Consider the following 22,568-nt stretch of genomic DNA (forward strand, 5'->3'; position numbering starts at 1 on the left):
GTGAACAGAGGCCACAGTGTACAGAGCCATCTAGGGCCCAGCCGCACCCTGGAAAAATGTACAGTGCACCAAAAACATAACAATGTATGCAAGGTATTGGTTGATATTATGGCCACAATATTGAAGCTGCCAACCCACGTCAAGGGTCCTTGTATCTTGGCAGTCCTAATCTAAAAAAAACACCATTGGAGGAAAAACCTCCACTATACTAAACAAAAAAACACCAGAAAACAGGCAGAGATGCTTACCTGTTCAAGGCCTCCAACAATTGCACTAACCAGGGTGCACCAGGCCCAAGTAAAGATAGCAAAAACACAGGTGCAAATAATACCGATGCAGCCAACCTACAATCAGGAATTGGCTGCTTGGAGCACCCGTGCACAAAAATAGTCTGTATGTGGCATGTTCACACAGGAATGCAAAGTATATGGTGCAAAGCCTATTAATGACGCACCGGCGTGCCCTCGGTGCTGGCACTGCATCTTGTTCTGGCCACCGGCGCCTGCAGCTCTTCCTGTGCTGAGCGATCACGTGGCATCGCTCATTAAGGTAATGAATATGCATGCATCTCCACACCCATAGACGTGGTGCACATATTCATTACCTTAATGAGTGGGGCCACGTGATCACTGAGCACAGGAAGAGCTGCAGGCGCGCGCAGGTAGGTGAGTATGATGTATTTTAAGGAATGAGGAGCCATGCACACCAGGACAGGGACTGAGGAGCCGTGCACACCAGGACAGGGACTGAGGAGCCGTGCACACCAGGACAGGGACTGAGGAGCCGTGCACACCAGGACAGGGACTGAGGAGCCGTGCACACCAAGACAGGGACTGAGGAGCCATGCACACCAGGACAGGGACTGAGGAGCCATGCACACCAGGACAGGGACTGAGGAGCCATGCACACCAGGACAGGGACTGAGGAGCCATGCACACCAGGACAGGGAGTGGGGAGCCATGCACACCAGGACAGGGAGTGGGGAGCCATGCACACCAGGACAGGGAGTGGGGAGCCATGCACACCAGGACAGGGAGTGGGGAGCCATGCACACCAGGACAGGGAGTGGGGAGCCATGCACACCAGGACAGGGATGAGGGGACAATGCATACCCGGCTTATACTCGAGTCAATAAGCTTACCCAGTTTTTCGTGGCAAAAGTGGGTGCCTCTGCTTATGCTCGGGTCAGCTTATACTCGAGTATATACGGTATGTGGTATCACTCCATTCAGAAATGTCCAATTTATCAAAGTATAAAAATATAATTAACCCCACCATTAAACGAAAAAATTCAAGAATGCCAAACTTAAGTTTTGATTTGCTTTTCTTTTAGTCACTGTAATTGGCGATCAAAACGTCATATCCATCCCAAAATGGTATAAATAAATACGTCATCTTGCCCTGCAAAAAATAAGTGGTCACCCAGCTCCATCAACCGAAAAGTGAATGGGTCTCAGAAAAATGGCAACACAAGAAGAAAAAATATTTTCCAACATGTGATTTTTTTTTTCACCACCTAAAATAAGATTAAAAACTGGACATGGTTCATTATTGCCAGAATACTGTGAATTTTGCAGCAGGGCCCCCGTTCTTGTGTTTCCACCACACTATGCCACGACAAAATAAACATATAGATATTCTATATTTTTTTCACACTGGTCTCTCAGGCCACGTTCTCACGGTCAGTATCTCACATCAGTATTTGTAAGCCAAAACCAGGAGTGTAACGGTATGTGCGGATGTCCTGGTGTGCGGATTTTTCCGCACTGATTTTGATAAATCCGCAGGGCAAAAACACTGCGTTTTTCCTGCGGATTTACCGCGGTTTTGTGCGGATTCTGCTGCGGTTTTACACCGGTGGTTTTTTAACCCCTTCACCCCCAAGGGTGGTTTGCACGTTATGGACCGGGCCAATTTTTACAATTCTGACCACTGTCCCTTTATGAGGTTATAACTCTGGAACGCTTCAACGGATCCTGGTGATTCTGACACTGTTTTCTCGTGACATATTGTACTTCATGATAGTGGTAAAATTTCTTTGATATTACCTGCGTTTATTTGTGAAAAAAATGGAAATTTGGTGAAAATTTTGAAAATTTCGCAATTTTCCAAATTTGAATTTTTATGCAATTAAATCACAGTGATATGTCACACAAAATACTTAATAAGTAACATTTCCCACATGTCTACTTTACATCAGCATCATTTTGGAACCAAAATTTTTTTTTGTTAGGGAGTTATAAGGGTTAAAAGTTGACCAGCAATTTCTCATTTTTACAACACCATTTTTTTTAGGGACCACATCTCATTTGAAGTCATTTTGAGGGGTCTATATGATAGAAAATACCCAAGTGTGACACCATTCTAAAAACTGCACCCCTCAAGGTGCTCAAAACCACATTCAAAAAGTTTATTAACCCTTCAGGTGTTTCACAGGAATTTTTGGAATGTTTAAATAAAAATGAACATTTTACTTTTTTTCACACAAAATTTAATTCAGCTCCAATTTGTTTTATTTTACCAAGGGTAACAGGAGAAAATGGACCCCAAAAGATGTTATACAATTTGTCCTGAGTACGCCGATACCCCATATGTGGGGGTAAACCACTGTTTGGGCGCATGACAGAGCTCGGAAGCGAAGGAGCGCCATTTGACTTTTCAATGCAAAATTGACTGGAATTGAGATGAGACGCCATGTTGCGTTTGGAGAGCCACTGATGTGCCTAAACATTGAAACCCCCCACAAGTGACACCATTTTGGAAAGTAGACCCCCTAAGGAACTTATCTAGAGGTGTGGTGAGCACTTTGACCCACCAAGTGCTTCACAGAAGTTTATAATGCAGAACCGTAAAAATAAAAAATCATATTTTTTCACAAAAATGATCTTTTCGCCCCCAATTTTTTATTTTCCCAAGGGTAAGAGAAGAAATTGGACCACAAAAGTTGTTGTGCAATTTGTCCTGAGTACGCTGATACCCCATATGTGGGGGTAAACCACTGTTTGGGCGCATGGGAGAGCTCGGAAGGGAAGGAGCGCCGTTTGACTTTTCACTGCAAAATTGACAGGAATTGAGATGGGACGCCATGTTGCGTTTGGAGAGCCACTGATGTGCCTAAACATTGAAACCCCCCCACAAGTGACACCATTTTGGAAAGTAGACCCCCCTAAGGAACTTATCTAGAGGTGTGGTGAGCACTTTGACCCACCAAGTGCTTCACAGAAGTTTATAATGCAGAGCCGTAAAAATAAAACACAAATTTTTTCCCACAAAAATTATATTTTAGCCCCCAGTTTTGTATTTTCCCGAGGGTAACAGGAGAAATTGGACCCAAAAAGTTGTTGTCCAATTTGTCCTGAGTACGCTGATACCCCATATGTGGGGGGGAACCACCGTTTAAGCGCATGGGAGGGCTCGGAAGGGATGGAGCGCCATTTGGAATGCAGACTTAGATGGAATGGTCTGCAGGCGTCACATTGCGTTTGCAGAGCCCCTAATGTACCTAAACAGTAAAAAAAAAACACAAGTGACACCATTTTGGAAAGTAGACCCCCTAAGGAACTCATCTAGATGTGTTGTGAGAGATTTGAACCCCTAAGTGTTTCACTACAGTTTATAACGCAGAGCCGTGCAAATAAAAAATATTTTTTTTTCCACAAAAATTATTTTTTAGCCCCCAGTTTTGTATTTTTCCAAGGGTAACAGGAGAAATTAGACCCTATATATTGTTGTCCAATTTGTCCTGAGTACGCTGATAACCTGATATCTGGGGGGGAACCACCGTTTGAGCGCATGGCAGAGCTCGGAAGGGAAGGAGCATCATTTGCAATGCAGACTTAGATGGATTGGTCTGCAGGCGTCACATTGCGTTTGCAGAGCCCCTAATGTTCCTAAACAGTAGAAACCCCCCACAAGTGACCCAATATTGGAAACTAGACCCCCCAAGGAACTTATCTAGTTGTGTTGTGAGAACTTTGAACCCCCAAGTGTTTCACTACAGTTTATAACGCAGAGCCGTGAAAATAAAAAAATAAAAAATTTCCCCCCAAAATTATTTTTTAGCCCCCAGTTTTGTATTTTCCCAATGGTAACAGGAGAAATTGGACCCCAAAAGTTGTTGTCCAATTTGTCTTGAGTACGCTGATACCCCATATGTGGGGGGGGAACCACCGTTTGGGCGCATGGGAGGGCTCGGAAGGGAAGTAGCGCCATTTGGAATGCAGACTTAGATGGAATGGTCTGCAGGCGTCACATTGCGTTTGCAGAGCCCCTAATGTACCTAAACAGTAGAAACCCCCCACAAGTGACACCATTTTGGAAAGTAGACCCCCTAAGGAACTCATCTAGATGTGTTGTGAGAGCTTTGAACCCCCTAGTGTTTCACTACAGTTTATAACGCAGAGCCATGCAAATAAAAAATATTTTTTTTTTCCACAAAAATTATTTTTTAGCCCCAGTTTTGTATTTTCCCAAGGGTAACAGGAGAAATTGGACCCCAAAAGTTGTTCTCCAATGTGTTCCGAGTACGCTGATACCCCATATATTGGGGTAAACCCCTGTTTGGGCGCACGGGAGAGCTTGGAAGGGAAGGAGCACTGTTTTACTTTTTCAACGCAGAATTGACTGGAATTGAAATGGGACGCCATGTCACGTTTGGAGAGCCCCTGATGTGCCTAAACAGTGGAAACCCCCCAATTATAACTGAAACCCTAATCCACACACACCCCTAACCCTAATCCCAACGGTAACCCTAACCACACCTCTAACCCAGACACACCCCTAACCCTAATCCCAACCCTATTCCCAACCGTAAATGTAATCCTAACCCTAACTTTAGCCCCAACCCTAACCCTAACTTTAGCCCCAACCCTAAATGTAACCCTAGCCCTAACCCTAGCCCTAACCCTAACCCTAGCCCTAACCCTAATGGGAAAATGGAAATAAATACATTTTTTAAATTTTTTTAATTTTTCCCTAACTAAGGCTACGTTCACATTAGCGTTCTGCGCCGCAGCGTCGACGCATGCGTCATGCGCCCCTATATTTAACATGGGGGCGCATGGACATGCGTTGCACTTGCGTTTTGCGACGCATGCGTCACTGCGGCGCACGCGTCATGGCGCAGAGGACGCAGCAAGTTGCATTTTTTGTGCGTACAAAATCAAGCAAAAAAAGACGCATGCGTCGCAAAACGCAGCGTTGTGCATGCGGTGTTCCTGCGTTGTGTGTTGCGTCGCCGACGCTGCGGCGCACAACACAAATGTGAACGTAGCCTAAGCGGGTGATGAAGGGGGGTTTGATTTACTTTTATAGTGGGTTATTTAGCGGATTTTTATGATTGGCAGCTGTCACACACTGAAAGACGCTTTTTATTGCAAAAAATATTTTTTGCGTTACCACATTTTGAGAGCTATAATTTTTCCATATTTGAGTCCACAGAGTCATGTGAGGTCTTGTTTTTTGCGGGACGAGTTGACGTTTTTATTGGTAACATGTTCGGGCACGGGAGATTTTTTGATCGCTTTTTATTCCGACTTTTGTGAGGCAGAATGACCAAAAACCAGCTATTCATTAATTTCTTTTGGAGGAGGCGTTTATACCGTTCCGCGTTTGGTGAAATTGATAAAGCAGTTTTATTCTTCGGGTCAGTACGATTACAGCGATATCTCATTTACATCATTTTTTTATGTTTTGGCGCTTTTATACGATAGAAGCTATTTTATAGAAAAAATAATTATTTTGGCATCGCTTTATTCTGAGGACTATAACTTTTTTATTTTTTCGCTGATGATGGTGTATGGCACCTCGTTTTTTGCGGGACAAGATGACGTTTTCAGCGGTACCATGGTTATTTTTATCTGTCTTTTTGATCGCGTGTTATTCCACTTTTTGATTGGCGGTATGAGAATAAAGCGTTGTTTTTTGCCTCGTTTTTTTTTTTTTTTTACGGTGTTCACTGAAGGGGTTAACTAGTTATGTAGTTTTATAGGTGGGGTCGTTACGGACGCGGCGATACTAAATATGTGTACTTTTATTGTTTGATTTTTTTTTTATTTAGATAGAGAAATTTATTTATGGGAATTTTTTTAATTTATTTATTTATTTAGGAATTTTTTTTATTTTTTTTTTTTTTTTTTTTTTACACATGTGGACATTTTTTTTTAACTTTTTTACTTTGTCCCAGGGGGGGACATCACAGATCATTGATCTGGCAGTGTGCACAGCACTCTGCCAGATCTGCGATCTGCTGTGCAGGGCTGCAGGCTTACCAAGTGTCTGCACTGAGCAGACACTCGGTAAGCCACCTCCTTCCCTGCAGGACCCGGATGCCGCGGCCATCTTGGATCCGGGACCTGCAGCCAGGAAGGAGGTAGGAGACCCTCGGAGCAACGCGATCACATCGCGTTGCTCCGGGGGTCTCAGGGAAGCACGCAGGGAGCCCCCTCCCTGCGCAATGCTTCCCTATACCGCCGGTACACCGCGATCATGTTTGATCGCGGTGTGCCGTGGGTTAATGTGCCGGGGGCGGTCCGTGACCGCTCCTGGCACATAGTGCCGGATGTCAGCTGCGATAGTCAGCTGACACCCGGCCGCGATCGGCCGCGCTCCCCCCGTGAGCGCGGCCGATCGTGCTGGACGTACTATTCCGTCCTTGGGAAGTAGGGCCCACCCCACATGGACGGAATAGTACGTCCAATGACAGAAAGGGGTTAATATGGAGCAGGTGTCAAACCGCTGCGGATTCCGCACAAAGAATTGACATGCTGCGGGAAAAAAAACGCAGTGATTCCACGCGTTTTTTTTCCGCAGCATGTGCACAGCAGTTTTTGTTTTCCATAGGTTTACATGGTACTGTACACCGCATGGAAAACTGCTGCGGATCCGCAGCAAAAACCACAGCATGTGCACATACCCTTAAAGTATCATAGAAACTCATCACCACTTCTGCATTTTTCACCCACTCTGGATTTTGTCCAATTATTTGCACCGGAGTTTTGTATTGTACATCTATCTAGACCACACAGATTAAAAAAAAAAAAAGTGTATTTTTATTGTCTGCCACTCAAAAAAAATAAAAAATAAAATTATGCCAGTAACCGAATTATAAAAAAAATTACTTTTACAAAAGTGTTAATGAAGGCAAAATTTAAATACATGGGATAAAAAAAATAGTAAAAGCATATATTGAAATAATATATAGGTGTTATTATGTAACCGTTAATTGCTTTTCACTGGTGGTACAGTTGTGTTTACTTCTGTGTCTTTATTGTATCGCCTTGTAGGAGCTCCTAACACTGCCGAACTGAAGATTTGTAGAGTGAACAAGAATTCTGGAAGTTGCTTGGGAGGCGATGAGATATTTTTACTATGTGATAAAGTGCAAAAAGGTACCGTGTCGTATAGGCCTCCAAATGTCCTTTTGATGTTGTGTTTCCATAAAAGTACTTTATTTTGGTGTAATTCTTAAGTTTGCAGCCTGGTAGATGACTGACTTGGGAACTAACCCCTGAAAAATAGTTGGTCTTATCAAAGGGACTCTCATATTGATGACTTATTAGTAGGATATCTCATCATTATGAGATCATTGGGGGTCCAAAACCCAGCACAGCCCACCAATTAGCTTTGTCTGATCTAGTGGTTGCTGAATATAAGCAATGCATGGGGTAGAAGACGGCAGCCCCCTCCTCTGCTGTGTAATGGACCTTATATTTTTTACTGTGTACTACAACGGTCACAAAACATGACCCCACTTTACAAAATAACATCTTCAGGATTTTCTGTATTTCGCGGATTGTAAGACGCACCCCAAATTTTGGGGTGGAAAATAGAAAAAAAATGTTTTTGTTTTAATGGTAGCTTACATGAGGGGCAGCAGCGGAGGAGCGGGGTAACAGGAGCCGGGGTCGGCGTCGGCAGCAGTGGGGCGATGAGTGGCCCCATTCTCTCAGAAGGGTCACCGATTCAGGAGGTCGGCGGCAGGAGGAGCGGGGCGATGCTGTGGACCCTGTTCTTTCAGAAGATGTCAGCACCGGTGAGCGGAGGTCCCCTCTCCCGTACATATCCCTGCGGTGGGCTACGGGAAAATAACTGCCGGAGGCGGCGCACGCGCAGATTGAGATGTGATATCCCAAGATCTCAATCTGCGCATGCCCTGCCTCCGGCAGCTATTTTCCCGAAGCCCACCGCAGGGATATGTGTGGGAGAGGGGACCTCCGCTGACTGGGGCCAACATCTTCTGAGAGAGCAGTAGAATCGTCCCGCTCCTGCCGCCGACCTACTTAATCAGTGATCCTGGCTCCTGTGACCACCCCCGCTCCATCGCCACCACCTCCCAAGTAAGATACCTTTGAAGCTATTATAAGACACACCCCGTTTTTCCTCCCAAATTTGGGGGGGGAAAAGTGCGTCTTATCTGAAAAATATGGTATTTAGATACTCACATCATTCCACTTGGATAACCAATTCAATTCCAAGTGTAAGGGAGGAAATCTTAAGTTATGCAGTCCGGTTATGTGATCAGAGCTCAGAGCAACTGGTTGTAACCTGCAAACCAGTGTCATCTCGCTTGCAGTTGCTATCCCAAGGGAGGTTTAAAAAAGTTTAGAAAACGCACATACATATATATTGGCAGAAGCCAAGCTGCACTTTTCCGGCGTTCAGAGGCCAAGCTGCACTTTTCCGGTGTGCAGAGGCCACGCTGCCTCTGCTTGCAGAGTCTGAGAATGCACAGTACAGCGCAGTGGTGCAACCATACCGCCATCCTGAACTGTCAAAGGGGATTATGTTGAATGCTGTTGATCACTTTGCAGGAAACAAATGTTTAAGAAATGTAGATATTTATCAAGTAGAAAGAGACAGTGTTTTATAAGATTTAAATGAAAAGGGTTGTTAAAAAAAAATAAAAGATAACTAGTTCTTGTTTTAACTTCCCAGAAGACATTGAGGTTGTGTTTGTACATGGAAATTGGGAAGCACGAGGGTCATTTTCCCAAGCAGATGTTCACAGGCAGGTAGCTATAGTCTTCAAGACACCCGCCTACCAGGATCCAGAAATCCGGCACCCTGTGAAAGTCCAGATGCAGTTGAGAAGGCCATCTGACAAAGAAGTCAGTGAACCGATGGAGTTCCAATATGTACCGTATGAAGGTATGTTGGCTCACACGGCCGAAGATTCTTTCATCCATGAAATTCGGGGCCGATTTATGCTGATGGCACAGTGAGTGTGATCAGGAGGAGTGTGATCAGGAGGAGTGTGATCAGGAGGAGTGTGATCAGGAGGAGTGTGATCAGGAGGAGTGTGATCAGGAGGAGTGTGATCAGGAGGAGTGTGATCAGGAGGAGTGTGATCAGGAGGAGTGTGATCAGGAGGAGTGTGATCAGGAGGAGTGTGATCAGGAGGAGTGTGATCAGGAGGAGTGTGATCAGGAGGAGTGTGATCAGGCAAATGGATCAACCCTTGTTACTATAATAGTTTTCTAAATAACAAAAGATTTTAAAAAAATGCAAACCATATGTTCCACCGACAACACCTTGTGCCTCAGTATTCTAGATAACTTGCATGTTTTAACATTTCCTTACTTTACAGTTATGGATGTAAAAAAGTTTGAGTGACATGTTCCCATCACTTGTGCCTATATTTACTTACTCTCCTAAATATACCGAAAAGCTCATTTAGATCTAGTTAATTGTTTTATTTTAGTTTTAGAATTCTCCAATTGCGTCAGTAATTTCTTCACTCCACACCTGCAAAACATGAAGACATATCTACATTTGGCAACTTCAAAATATCATAAGAAATAAATTGTTTGTATTTTATTGTCTAGGCGATCTTCATCATATTGAAGAAAAAAGGAAAAGAAGTTTAGAAAGTTTTAAGCATATTGTGAAAAAAAGCCCTTTTGCTGGTAAGCCTACTCTGCGTTTACTATTGTCACCGTTGTGGTGCAGTGACCAATGTTACAGCCAGGGGGCGCTGTCTGTGCACTTCAAGATGCACTTGGAAGCATAATTGTGATGAAACAGTGACTGGCAGTGTTGTGAATGGCCGATATGCATTGCAGAGGTGGGTGGCCCTGTGATGGAAGCCTGGGTATGTTTTGCTAAAGCAGATCTACTGCTGAGTGTTTTGTTTACATTGGGAAGGCTTCCAGGTGATTGGAGAGATGTGTGGGTCCAGTCACCTTCAAACCCACCCAAAGAGGCGTGTCTGAACACCTAAGATGGTTTTGCGTGTAAGGACCTGTGGTGATGTCACGCTCACCTGACTGGCCATGTGACAGGTACCTGGGTGTGGTTACACCTATGTAAAAGAGGTGTGTGTGTGTGTGTGTGTGTGTGTGTAGCACATGGTGTGAGTGTTTTTGGGAGTCTGTCAGGGTGGACACACTTCCATGTGTCCTGGCTGGACACTGCAGAGTGGCCTGTGTGCTGTAGGTCCTGGATGGTCAGTGTTGGAGGCTCCTGGGAGTGGAGTTGTCCTGGAAGCACCTAGAGACCGTAGACCTGGTCGGACTGTGTTGAGGACCTGGGATTGACGTGAAGTGGAACTCCTGAAAGGTAACCCCGGACAAGGGGATTGTAATATATGGCAGAGAAGTGTATCTGCTACATGAACAGACTGGTGGTCGTGATAAGTTCATGGACATAATGAAATAGACTGTATGTCATGTGGTTTATGAAGTTTAATAAACCATATTTGACCAGATTTGTGTGAGGTACCGTGCCTGAGTGCTTGAACCCTATGCCAAGCGAGTGTCCCCCAACACACTCAGGTAGCGTATCACCACACCGTGTATACGAGAATGTGTGTGTTGGGCATTGCTTGATATATTTACAAGTCCGTACTTTTTTTTTTTTTTTTTTAAATATACTTTGAGTCTCCTTCTTGCCCTATGGATACTTGTAACATCAAACAATATAATGTACAACTGTGTATTAATTAAAAGCAGGAATAAAACTATTTTTACAAAAATTTATTTTTATAATATAGGATAACTTAAAATGAGAATGTTTAATACATTTTATAATATTGGAATATAATATTTTACGTTTTATAATATTGAATATTTTAATAGTATTTTAGGCACAATTTTATTTTTGTTACAAAATATCTTTTCTCTATGGGTACTGTCACACAGTGCAATTTTGATCGCTACGACGGTACGATTCGTGACGTTCTAGCGATATCGTTACGATATCGCAGTGTCTGACACGCAGCAGCGATCAGGGATCCTGCTGAGAATCGTACGTCGTAGCAGATCGTATGGAACTTTCTTTCGTCGCTTGATCACCCGCTGACATCGCTGGATCGTTGTGTGTGACAGCGATCCAAAGATGCATTCGCTTGTAACCAGGGTAAACATCGGGTAACTAAGCGCAGGGCCGCGCTTAGTAACCCGATGTTTACCGTGGTTACCAGCGTAAACGTAAAAAAAACAAACAGCACATACTTACATTCCGGTGTCTGTCCTCCGGCGTCTCAGCTTCTCTGCACTGTGTTATGCACAGCGGCCGGAAAGCGAGCACAGCGGTGACGTCTGACGTCACCGCTCTGCTTTCCGGCCGCTGTGCATAACACAGTGCAGAGAAGCTGAGACGCAGAGGAACAGACACCGGAATGTAAGTATGTGCTGTTTGGTTTTTTTACGTTTACGCTGGTAACCACGGTAAACATCGGGTAACTAAGCGTGGCCCTGCGCTTAGTTACCCGATGTTTACCCTGGTTACCCGGGGACTTCGGCATCGCTCCAGCGCCGTGATTGCAACGTGTGACCGCAGTCTACGACGCTGGAGCGATAATCATACGATCGCTGCGACGTCACGGATCGTGCCGTCGTAGCGATCAAAATGGTACTGTGTGACAGTACCCTATCGCCTCATTGGGGGACACAGGAACCATGAGGTGTATGCTGCTGCCACTAGGAGGCTGACAGTATGCACAAAAAGTTAGCTCCTCCTCTGCAGTGTACACCCCACCGACTGGCATTATGAACCTCAGTTTAGCTTAGTGTCAGTAGGAGGTGGACACGGGTCTTTCATTAGACCCTTATCTACCTCAATGTGCGTCGTTCCTTTTCAGATTTTCCGGAGGGATACAGTGTGAACAGTCACAACTGTAATCCCACATTATGGACTATGAGTACGGCGTGTACTGCCACCCCGCCCCGTATCCTCATAGATCCCACAGCAGGACCAAGATCCTAGCAGACAAGCGTGCTTAGAAGCCCGGTCCTAGCTCCTTCCCCCACCCACTCGCCCACCAGAGCCTGTCGGTTGTGGAGACGAGGACGTCCATCAGCTCCCTGGACGTCTGATATCTTCCCCCGGATTGAGGTTAGTAAGGACGGCGTGGGATGTTTTATGTGAGTATTCCACATACCCCTACCCTGGTCAGATCCGGGGTAGTCATTGGGAGGTCCCTTGGGATCCGGCAGTTGCCCCTATTTCACACAGTGATGCAGAGTTTTTTCCAGGGTGCCTTGGCCTGGTCAGCACTCCTTATTGGCCCCACGCGTGGCAGCCATGCTACTTCCTTTGGCGGCCGCACTGTTCTGAGTCTGGCGCGGTGGCCTTATAGGCCACTGCGCTGCTTTTTTCCTCCGGCCGCACTGTATTCTGACGCACCGCTTCCTCCCCCCAGCACGGTGGCCGTGCAGGCAGCCACGCTGCTTTCCTCCGGCAGCCGCACTATTCTTTTCTGACAAGGCGCGGCTGCCTGCACTGCGCTTTCTCCTGCGGCCGCACTGTGCTTTTTTGTGTAGGCCCTTCCCGGGACCTACATCCGGCGCCACGACTCCACCCACTTCCTTTCCCTCGGGCGGGCTTTTCTCCCGCCCGACTATCATCGGCGAGCTCCGTCCACCGGCGCCATCTTGGTGCTCCTGGCCTGGTGGTTAGCTCTGCCCACAACTCCCCGTGCCACTGCAGGTACTCATTTCAGTGCCAGGAACACTTTTCTTCACCCATCTTAAGAGCGCGAATTCCTGGCGTCCTCACCATCTCCCCTGTCCCCTAACCTTCTGACATTTTCCTCAGGGGCCCGTTCGTCAGGTCTAATTCTAAGGGAGGTCGCTGCCGACCTCCTACTTTTTCCCCTACTGCCTGTGCCTTAGTGAAACACTTTGCGTGTTCGTCTTGTAACTGCAAGCTTCCCTCAGGCAGGCCTGCAGCAACCCCATTATGCCCACCACCCAGGAACCCCCTGCTGTTCCGCCTGAGAGCGAAGTCCCCACCCCAGGCTGGGCCTCCTCTGTCTCTATCAGTAGCGGATCTCACACGGGAGTCCCAGACCCTTGTGTCCGTGCTCGATCGGTTGCCCCTGCAGACTTCCGTAGTAGCCAGCGGGTCGCAAGAAGCTCCATCCGAGACTTCCAATATAGGCCGCAAAAGATCCAGACAGGAACGCCGGTCTGAGTTCTCTTCTCGGTCCATCTCGCCCCACGGTCCTTCTCTGTGGTCGACTTACCCCTGGTCCTTCTCCCCGGACTCAGGCGAGGCTTTCTCTGATGCGCCTTTGGAGGTTAATTTGGGGCCGGATTCGAACCAAATCGCCAGCATGAGGGATATGGTTCAAAGCCTCATTGGAGCGACCAATCAGACCTGTGCCATCAAAGATTCCTCTACGGAACCCGCAGATCAGGCGGTTTCGTTTAGACGGTCTAAACTACCTCCCAAGGTATTCGCTCCTCATCCTGAATTCGATGAACTTCTGGCCAGAGAAAGGGAGAATTCGACCAGACGTTTTCAAAGAGGCAAGCGCCTTGGCGTCTTATATCCCTTCCCTCTGGATCTCATCGCCAACTGGACGACTTCTCCCTCTGTGGATCCGACGGTTTCTAGACTTGCCACCAACACAGTCCTCACGCTGTCCAGTAGAGCGTCTCTGAAAGATTCCATCGATAGGATCATTGAATCCTTCGCGAAGTCGGCTTTCGAAGCTGCCACGTCTTCCCTATGCCCGGCCTTTGCTTCCACTTGGGTTTCGAAGTCTGTATCCGAATGGGCTAAACAACTCCGTTGGGGCATTCAAGCCGGAGCTCCACCAGACCGGTTGGCGGAACTTGCCACCCAGATTACTCACGCCGGGGAATATTTGGTTTCCGCATTCCTGGACGCCGCGTCTTGTGCCGCTCAGGCGTTCAGTAATGTTGTTGCCAGCCGTCGCACCGTTTGGCTCAAGCCCTGGCAGGCGGATTTGTCATCAAAGAAGTCCCTTACCAGCCTGCCTTTTCAAGGATCACGTCTTTTCAGTTCCAAGCTGGACCAAATTATTAAGGACACCACCGGGGGCACCAGTTCCCTTCTCCCCCAGTCCAGACCTCGCCGACCTCCCCCTAGGCGGCAACTTCGGTCTTTTCGGCCTTTTTCGTGGTTTCGCGGCATCAGATTCCTTTTCCCAACAGCAGAGGCCACAGGCACGTTAAGAGAAGTAGGTATCCTTCAGACCCACTCCTTCCTGGCGTTCCCGCTACTCCCAATGTAGATCCTCCAGGTCTAGGACTGGAAGATCCACCGAGGCATGACTCACGACTAGGGTTGAGCGACCTTTAGGTTTTAGGGTCGAGTCGGGTTTTGTGAAACCCGACTGTCTTAAAAGTCGAGTCGAGTGTAATCGGCCGACCACCGTTAAAAGTCGGGTTTCGGACGAAACACGAAACCCAATGAAGAAATTTTTTAATTATTATTTTTAAAAATTCTCTCTCTCTCTCTCTCTCTCTCCCTCTCCCTCTCCCTCTCCCTCTCCCTCTCCCTCTCCCTCTCCCTCTCCCTCTCCCTCTCCCTCTCCCTCTCTCCTAAACGCTGATTTTCCACATCACTCCCAGAACGCTCATTTTACACTTTTGCACATCGCTGTGATGCACGCGAAAAAAATGCCTGTTGTTGTGTACGCCCCCTAACACCTACGTCATCACTCTACCGCTCCTTCATTGGCTGCAAAAATGGCGCTAAACGCGTCATACGAAACGCGACTTTCGCGCCTAGATCGCGTACCGCATGGCCGACCCCACACAGGGATCGGGTCGGGTTTCATGAGACGCCGACTTTGCCAAAAGTCGGCGACTTATGAAAATGAACGACCCGTTTCGCTCAACCCTACTCACGACTAGACCCCAGCACATTTCCCAGGCTGGGCAGCCGTCTCCTCTTCTTCAGAGACGTCTGGGTCTCCTCAGTAGAGGACGCTTGGGTCAGGGAACTTGTATCCTCTGGATACAGAATGGATTCATTTCACAGCCCCGGGATCGTTTCTTCGAATCCCGACCTCCAAGAGACCCCGCTCTAGTCCCGGGTTTCTTTGCAGCCATTGTTTCCCTCCTTAAATCTGGGGTAATTGTTCCCGTCCCAGAAAAGGAACGGCTCACAGGCTTCTGTTCGAGTCTCTTTGTACCGAAAAAGGACGACAAGGTTCGTCCCAGTCTGGATCTCAAATTGCTGAACAAGAAGTTTCGTCTGAGACACTTCAGGATGGGATCCCCTCGTTCAGTAATCGCTTCTATGGAAGCTCAGGAATTTCTGTCTCAGGCTTCCGAAAGTCTATCCATCGTCCTCGACACTCTAGCCCGTTTCGGGTGGCTCGTCAATAGGAAGAAGTCCTGTCTTGTTCCTTCTCAGCGCCTCGTATTTCTGGGCATGCTAGACACTTGTCGGACCAGAGTCTTCCTTCCCGAAGACAAGATATCCCTCCTTCGTCGGGAAGTTCGCTTGCACCAGGGTTCTCGGCTTCCCTCCTTTCCGATTGGCCATGAAGGTCGTGGGGAGGATGGTTGCAACATTGGAAGCGATTCCCTTTGCCCATTTCACTCAAGACCTCTTCAGCAGGTTATTCTATCACAGTGGGACAGGTCTGTCTTTTTCCTGCACCGTCAGATCTGGCATTCTCCCCGGGTCAAACGGTTCCTCAACTGGTGTCCGAGGTCACCTCTCATATCCTAGGGCAGACCCTTCCAGTTCTCTGGCAGGTGGTGACGACGGATGGCAGCCTGCTCGGCTGAGGTGCGGGGCTTTGTCACCTGACTGTTCAGGGTCGTTGGTCGGCGCAGGAGTCCTCTCTGCCGATCAATGTCCTCGAGTTCCGGGTCATCTTTCTGTCTCTTCTTCACTGGGTAAGGATTCTCAGGGGTCTGCCAATTCGAATCCAGATGGACAATGCCACAGCAGTGGCATATGTCAACCACCAAGGGGGGGGACTCGGAGTTCTCTGGCCTCGGCCAAGGTATCCAGGATCCTCCTTTGTGCAGAGGCAACGGTCCTGGTGACATCCGGGGTGCATGTCCCCGGCGTGGACAACCGGTCCGCCGACTTCCTCAGCCGCGAGGGCCTCGCGGCAGGGGAATGGTCCTTGCTTCAGGAGGTCTTCCATCAGATTTTTCTTCGATGGGGGACTCCGGAAGTGGACCTCACGGTGTCCCGAATTAACAGGAAGGTCCCTCAGGTCATCCCAAGGTCCCGCGATCCTCTCGCAGTGGTGTTGATGCTCTAGTCATTCCTTGGTTGCAGTTCTTGCTCCCCTATCTGTTTCCACCCCTGCCCTTGTTTCCCAAGCTGTTGAAAAAGATCAAGGCGGAAGGGGTGCCGGTCATTTTAATCGCCCCGGATTGGCCCAGGAGATCTTGTTTTGCAGAGATCGTCAATCTTCTCGAGGACGCCCCTGGCGGCTTCCAGACAGACCTGATCTGCTGTCTCAGGGTCCGATCTGCCACCCGAATTCTCGGTCACTCAGTTTAACGGCGTGGTTGTTGAGACCGCAGTTGTAAGGGCGTCCAAACGGATCGGGTGATTCACACTTTGATCCAGGCTAGGAAACCTTCGTCTTCCAGGGTCTATTATCGTACCTGGATGGCTTACCCCGTTGGTGCAAGTCCAACCACATTTCACCTATGTCCTTTTCTCTTCCTTCCATTTTGGCCTTCCTTCAGGCAGGATTGAATGCGGGCCTTGCCCTTAGCTCCCTAAAGGGCCAGGTTTCTGCGCTCTCCATCCTCTTCCAGAAGACGTGATCTTCTCGGCCACAGGTCAAGACCTTCAGGGAGTAGCTCATACTGCTCCTCCGTACAGGGCTCCTGTTGATTCATGGGATCTTGATCTTGTCTGGAAGTTCTGAGGGGTTCCCCCTTTGAGCCTCTCAGGGAGGTCTCCCTGTCAGTTCTATCTTGGAAGGTGTCTTTTCTTGTTGCCATCACCTCTGTCTGGCGTATTTTTGAGTTGGCGGCCCTTTCTTGCCGACCTCCTTTCCTGGTTATCCACCAGGACAAGGTGGTCCGGAGGCCTCCGTCTTCCTTCCTAAGGTGGTTTCCACCTCAACGAGGACATCGTTCTCCCTTCCTTTTGTCCAGCTCCGACTCATCCTCTGGAGCGATTGTTGAACAAGCTGGACCTCGTCAGGGCGGTAAGGATTTACCTGGCTAGAACCGGCCTCTTTCCGGAAGACGGATTTGCTTTTCGTCATTCCTGATGGCACGCGTAGAGGCTTGCCGGCCTCCAAGGCGACTATTGCTCGCTGGGTCAGAACGGCATTTTTGGAGGCTTACCGGGTCAAGAACAGAGTGCCCCCTCCTGGGATTAAGGCTCACTCTACCCGGGCAGTCGGCGCCTCCTGGATGGTGCACTACAGGGCTCCCGCCCTACAGCTTTGCAAAGCGGCAACCTGGTCTTCCATCCACACGTTCGCCAAAAGGGCAATACCTACGCTTCGGCGGACGCCAGCCTAGGCAGATGGATCTTGCATGCGGCAATGGTGAGTCCTCTGACCTGATGGAAGTCTGTTTTTTCCCCCCCAGGGACTGCTTTGGGACATCTCATGATTCCTGTGTCCCCCCAATGAGGCGATAGAGAAAACAGGATTTTTGGTTGCTTACCATAAAATCTGTTTCTCGGAGCCTTTATTGGGGGACACAGCACCCTCCCATGTTGTTTAGTTTCTACGGTTCTATGTTCTATGACTGTTCTAACGTTTACAGTTCTCATGTTTGTGGTTATTTCAATCTTATTGTTTTTCTCCTACTGCTTTCTCACTAACTGAAGTTCATAATGCCAGTCGGTGGGGTGTACACTGCAGAGGAGGAGCTAACTTTTTTTGTGCATAGTGTCAGCCTCCTAGTGGCAGCAGCATACACCCCATGGTACTTGTGTCCCCCAATGAAGGCTCAGAGAAACAGATTTTACAGTAAGCAACCAAAAATCCTGTTTTTTTGTTTTTTTTTCTCTCCTGCTTCGCTGACACACATTTGTACATTATATTAGTTTTTGCTGTTAAATTCCAAATAGTATATGTATACTTTTAATTTTTTTTAATTATTATTATGAAAGCAAAACTTTTCATTATTAAATGTAATACAAAATTATGGAATTTCATTTTTATTTTCATTGCCAGGACCATTAACCTAACCTCAAATTCCCCTAATAACTCACTTTGTCTATATTTTTTTTCTTTTTTCCTTTCAAAATTGGTTCAATGCAAAAGTGAAGCCTGACATGTTTGGATCAAACTTTAAAGTCAATTTCTCATTTGTGCTTTTATAGGGGTTGAATTAAAGACCCAGCGAAAAATTGCTATTCCAAACCGGAATATTGCAAAGATTGGTATGTATGGTTATGGTGCCTATAGTATTTTTAGTACTGTGACATGCAGGCGTGTGTTAATTGCAATATATCAATGAAAAATCTTAATTTATATGCAGAAATTTTAGGCATGTGTGGGGAAAATGCTGCAAAGCAAGAATGCATTAAAAAACTCTGTGTTAATAATAGTTATTTTATTCCATTAGCATAATGCAAATTGAATTAAGAGAAATTGAAATCCAATCAATATTTGATGTAACTGCCCTTTTGCCTTAAAAAGTTTATCAAATCATCAATTCTTCTTGGTACTGTTCATTTGCACACAGTCAGGGATTTTGTAGGATTATAGTCAGGTTTATGAGTAACCAATTCTACCAAACAGGTAATGATCATTTTCGTGTGGAGGTTGAAACAGTGATTAACTGAAACATCATCTGTGTAAGAGACTTTAATACTGGGTGAGGAACAGACAAACTGTTACAAAGGTGAGGTTGTGGAAGACCGTTTCACATCACAGGTCATACACCATAGCAAGACTGCGCACCGCAACAAGACACAAGGTAGTTGTACTGCATCCAGAAGGTCTCACCCAGGCAAAGATTTACAATGCGGACTGGGCTTCAAGATGTGTTGTTCAAGCTCTATTTGAAGAAGCACTAAGAAATGGGCAACATTGAGAACCGTAGGCGCAGTGGTTGGCCAAGAAAATTTAGTGTAGGAGATGAGACACATCATTCTTACATCCATTTGAAATCGGAAGATGTCCAGCTGTGACATTAGCTCAGCCTTGTGAGATCCAGCTACACCCATCAATTGTTTAGAGAAGTGGTCTTCATGAAAGAATTGTGGCCCAAAACCATACCTTCCACATGAAAACAAAGGCAAGCGGAAACATGGGAACTGAAGTGCAGAAGAATGGCAGCAGGTGCTCTGGGCTGTGAAATATTTGCCTGTAACACAATTAATTTGATTTGCCGAATGCCTTGAGGGCGGTTCAGTAATAAGTGCAGGAACAAGTGAAGCATGGTGGAGGCTCCTGCAAGTTTGGGGCTACATTTCAGCAAGTTGATTTGGGCAGGATTAATGGTGTCGTCAGTGCTGAGAAATACAGCTAGTTACTTAGTTCTCCTAGATATTTGGAAAAACCTCCCTGCTGAGTTCTTTCAAAAACTGTGAAAAATTGCTGCTGTTTTAAAAGTACAAGGCGATCACACCAAATATTGATTCGCTTTAGATTTCTCTTTTGTTCATTTACTTTGCATTTTGACAATTGATAAAAATAATCTTTTAACACTTCTGTTTTTGGAAGATTCTTGATTTGTTAGCATTTTTTTCCATTCCAGCCTAAACTTTTACACATTATTTTACATTGTATGGTTGCTTTCACAATGCGTTCTGGAACCCGTTGGTTGCATGTCGGAGCACAAGTTTGCTATGTCGACATCATTCTAGTCTATGGCCCCGTCGGTGCATACACCCAAATAACGTTTTACGGGAGGGTTCGGACGGTGGGACCAACGAATGAGTGCCAAAACACAGTGTGATTGCACCCTAATTAAAAAAAAAAAAAGTGGGTTCCCTGTCATCCTATGGCTGGTATTGATAATTCAATAAATAATTACCTTTTTCCGGGCTACAAAATCTGTTTGCTATATAGTGTCAACCATCAACCCATGTCTATGCCTTGCCTACACCAGTACCTTATTCGGGGGGTTTAGTAGACTAGTTGTATGCTTGGGAAGGGGATTGGTTACATTTTAGAACATTCCATGATTCTGATTCTTTTCTTTTTCTTAGAACCTTTACCGATCTCTGTTCAGAGAACCCCTCCGATGCCTATGCAGATCGGTCCTTCAGTCTCTCCATACCCAGTCACTGTGGTGAAAGCGGATGGTGGAAGTTCGATGACCCCGCTCTACACTGTAAATGCTAATGATTTTAGCAACCTGGGATTTTCTCCGCTACCTCCTGCTCAGCAGCCTCCAGCGTTGGTAGAGGAACGTTTAGACTCTATGTTGGGCTACCCGTCCTTCACAGATGATGGAAATCTTGACCTAGTAAACATGCTGCAGAACGACCCGGACAGCCACTGTGCAAGTCTGAGTTCTATTGACAATAGTGATTTTGGGCAACTTCTCAGTGAATCTCAGTCTTCAAGTACTCTTTCACAAGGTCTTCATGAGCCTGGGACTAGCCAAAATACCCTGATGGCTTATCCCGAATCTATTACTAGGTTGATGACTACTGGACCCAATGAGGTGGCAGGAAGTGAAAATTCAGAAAGGCTCGACAGTGCGCTAATGAATGGGTTTTTTGACATACAACAGGCGGAATGCTTAAACTCTATGTTGGATCTTGACTTTGCATCTTTCATTGGCTCTATGAAATGAAACGTATCCCTACGAAGGCACTTTTCGTAACTCCATGCTGGGCGACGTACATTCAGATACATGGATCTCCTCAAGAGAACTGTGACCTACCGGAATGCTGTCGTCTTCTCAATACTGGAACTCCGATTGTGCTGGCCCAATTATATTGACATCCGTTTGAGAAGAAGCTTGGTTTTGGAAAACAACCATACAGTCTGTAAATCATTGCAGGAACTGGAGCTTAATTACTTTTTTTGGAATTTTGAACAGAAGGTGCAATTTTTCATCAACTATAGGGGTCTTTTGTATTTTTTATACTCTTAATTCGTGAATTCTAATTCATGAGGCTTTTCAATGAATGTACACGATTTTACTCTTTATGTTGGCTATTCTTCAAATACTGAATTGTTGGTGAAAGAGGATGGCCAAGCTATCATTGCCTCTCCCAATTTGCAGAACACAAGCACTATTAGCAATATAAATATACACATACACGCACATTGTATGCACATGTGTATATATTACACACAGAACATATGTATTGGTGTATATAATTTATATATCTATACACAGTGTGTGTATATAATGTGCATACAGTGTGCAATATATACAAACGCAGGCACACATTGTGCGTGTGTGTATATAGTGTGTGCGCGCGCATGTGTATACATTATATACCATATGTATTGTGTAAATATATATATAATATACGCACTGTGTGCGCATGTGTATATAATACATACAGAACATATTTTAGTGTCTATAACTTTATATATATTACACAGTTTTGTATGTGTGTGTGTTATATACAGCAGAGGTCCCCAACCTTTTTTGCACCAGGGACCGGCTTTAAGCCAGACCAGTTTTCCATGGCCCGGTGGGGGTGGGGCAGGGGCGGGGCTTTGGTCATATGGGGGTGGGGTTATGGAGGGATGGAGCTTAGTGCATACTTATCATATAATTATGACATTTATAATGAGAATGTGATTCAACTTACCATAGGTTCAGGAATGAGTGGGAGCACCATGCTTGTTTCCCTGGTGCTCTGCACCATTATTGCCCCATAGCTGTGCCATATAGTGCTCTGCACCATTATTGCCCCATAGCTGTGCCATACAGTGCTCTGCACCATTATTGCCCCATAGCTGTGCCATACAGTGCTCTGCACCATTATTGCCCCATAGCTGTGCCATACAGTGCTCTGCACCATTATTGCCCCATAGCTGTGCCATACAGTGCTCTGCACCATTATTGCCCCATAGCTGTGCCATACAGTGCTCTGCACCATTGCCCCATAGCTGTGCCATACAGTGCTCTGCACCATTATTGCCCCATAGCTGTGCCATACAGTGCTCTGCACCGTTCATTATTGCCCCATAGCTGTGCCATATAGTGCTCTGCACCATTATTGCCCCATAGCTGTGCCATACAGTGCTCTGCACCATTATTGCCCCATAGCTGTGCCATATAGTGCTCTGCACCGTTCATTATTGCCCCATAGCTGTGCCATACAGTGCTCTGCACCATTATTGCCCCATAGCTGTGCCATATAGTGCTCTGCACCGTTCATAATTGCCCCATAGCTGTGCCATATAGTGCTCTGCACTGTTTATTATTGCCCCATAGCTGTGCTGCTGCTGC

The 22,568-nt window shown here is 46.4% G+C and overlaps 1 protein-coding gene across 3 annotated transcripts in view; it reads left to right on the top strand.

Moving 5' to 3' along the window:
* RELA (RELA proto-oncogene, NF-kB subunit) overlaps positions 1–21,868 on the top strand; it is a 47,529-nt gene extending 25,661 nt beyond the window's left edge. Inside the window, exons 7-11 of one of the 3 annotated variants that reach the window (XM_077287467.1) lie at positions 7,284–7,388; positions 8,935–9,147; positions 9,825–9,905; positions 18,520–18,579; positions 20,356–21,868. In XM_077287467.1, coding sequence (XP_077143582.1) covers positions 7,284–7,388; positions 8,935–9,147; positions 9,825–9,905; positions 18,520–18,579; positions 20,356–20,948 — 1,052 coding nt within the window. In that variant the 3' untranslated portion in view covers positions 20,949–21,868. The remainder of the gene's footprint in view (positions 1–7,283; positions 7,389–8,934; positions 9,148–9,824; positions 9,906–18,519; positions 18,580–20,355) is intronic. The other 2 variants (XM_077287468.1, XM_077287469.1) reach the window with 2 other exon arrangements.
* Positions 21,869–22,568: the final 700 nt, after the last annotated feature.

Source organism: Ranitomeya variabilis, chromosome 2 (genome assembly GCF_051348905.1).
Source record: "Ranitomeya variabilis isolate aRanVar5 chromosome 2, aRanVar5.hap1, whole genome shotgun sequence".
In the NCBI taxonomy this organism is placed as follows: Eukaryota; Metazoa; Chordata; class Amphibia; order Anura; family Dendrobatidae; genus Ranitomeya; species Ranitomeya variabilis.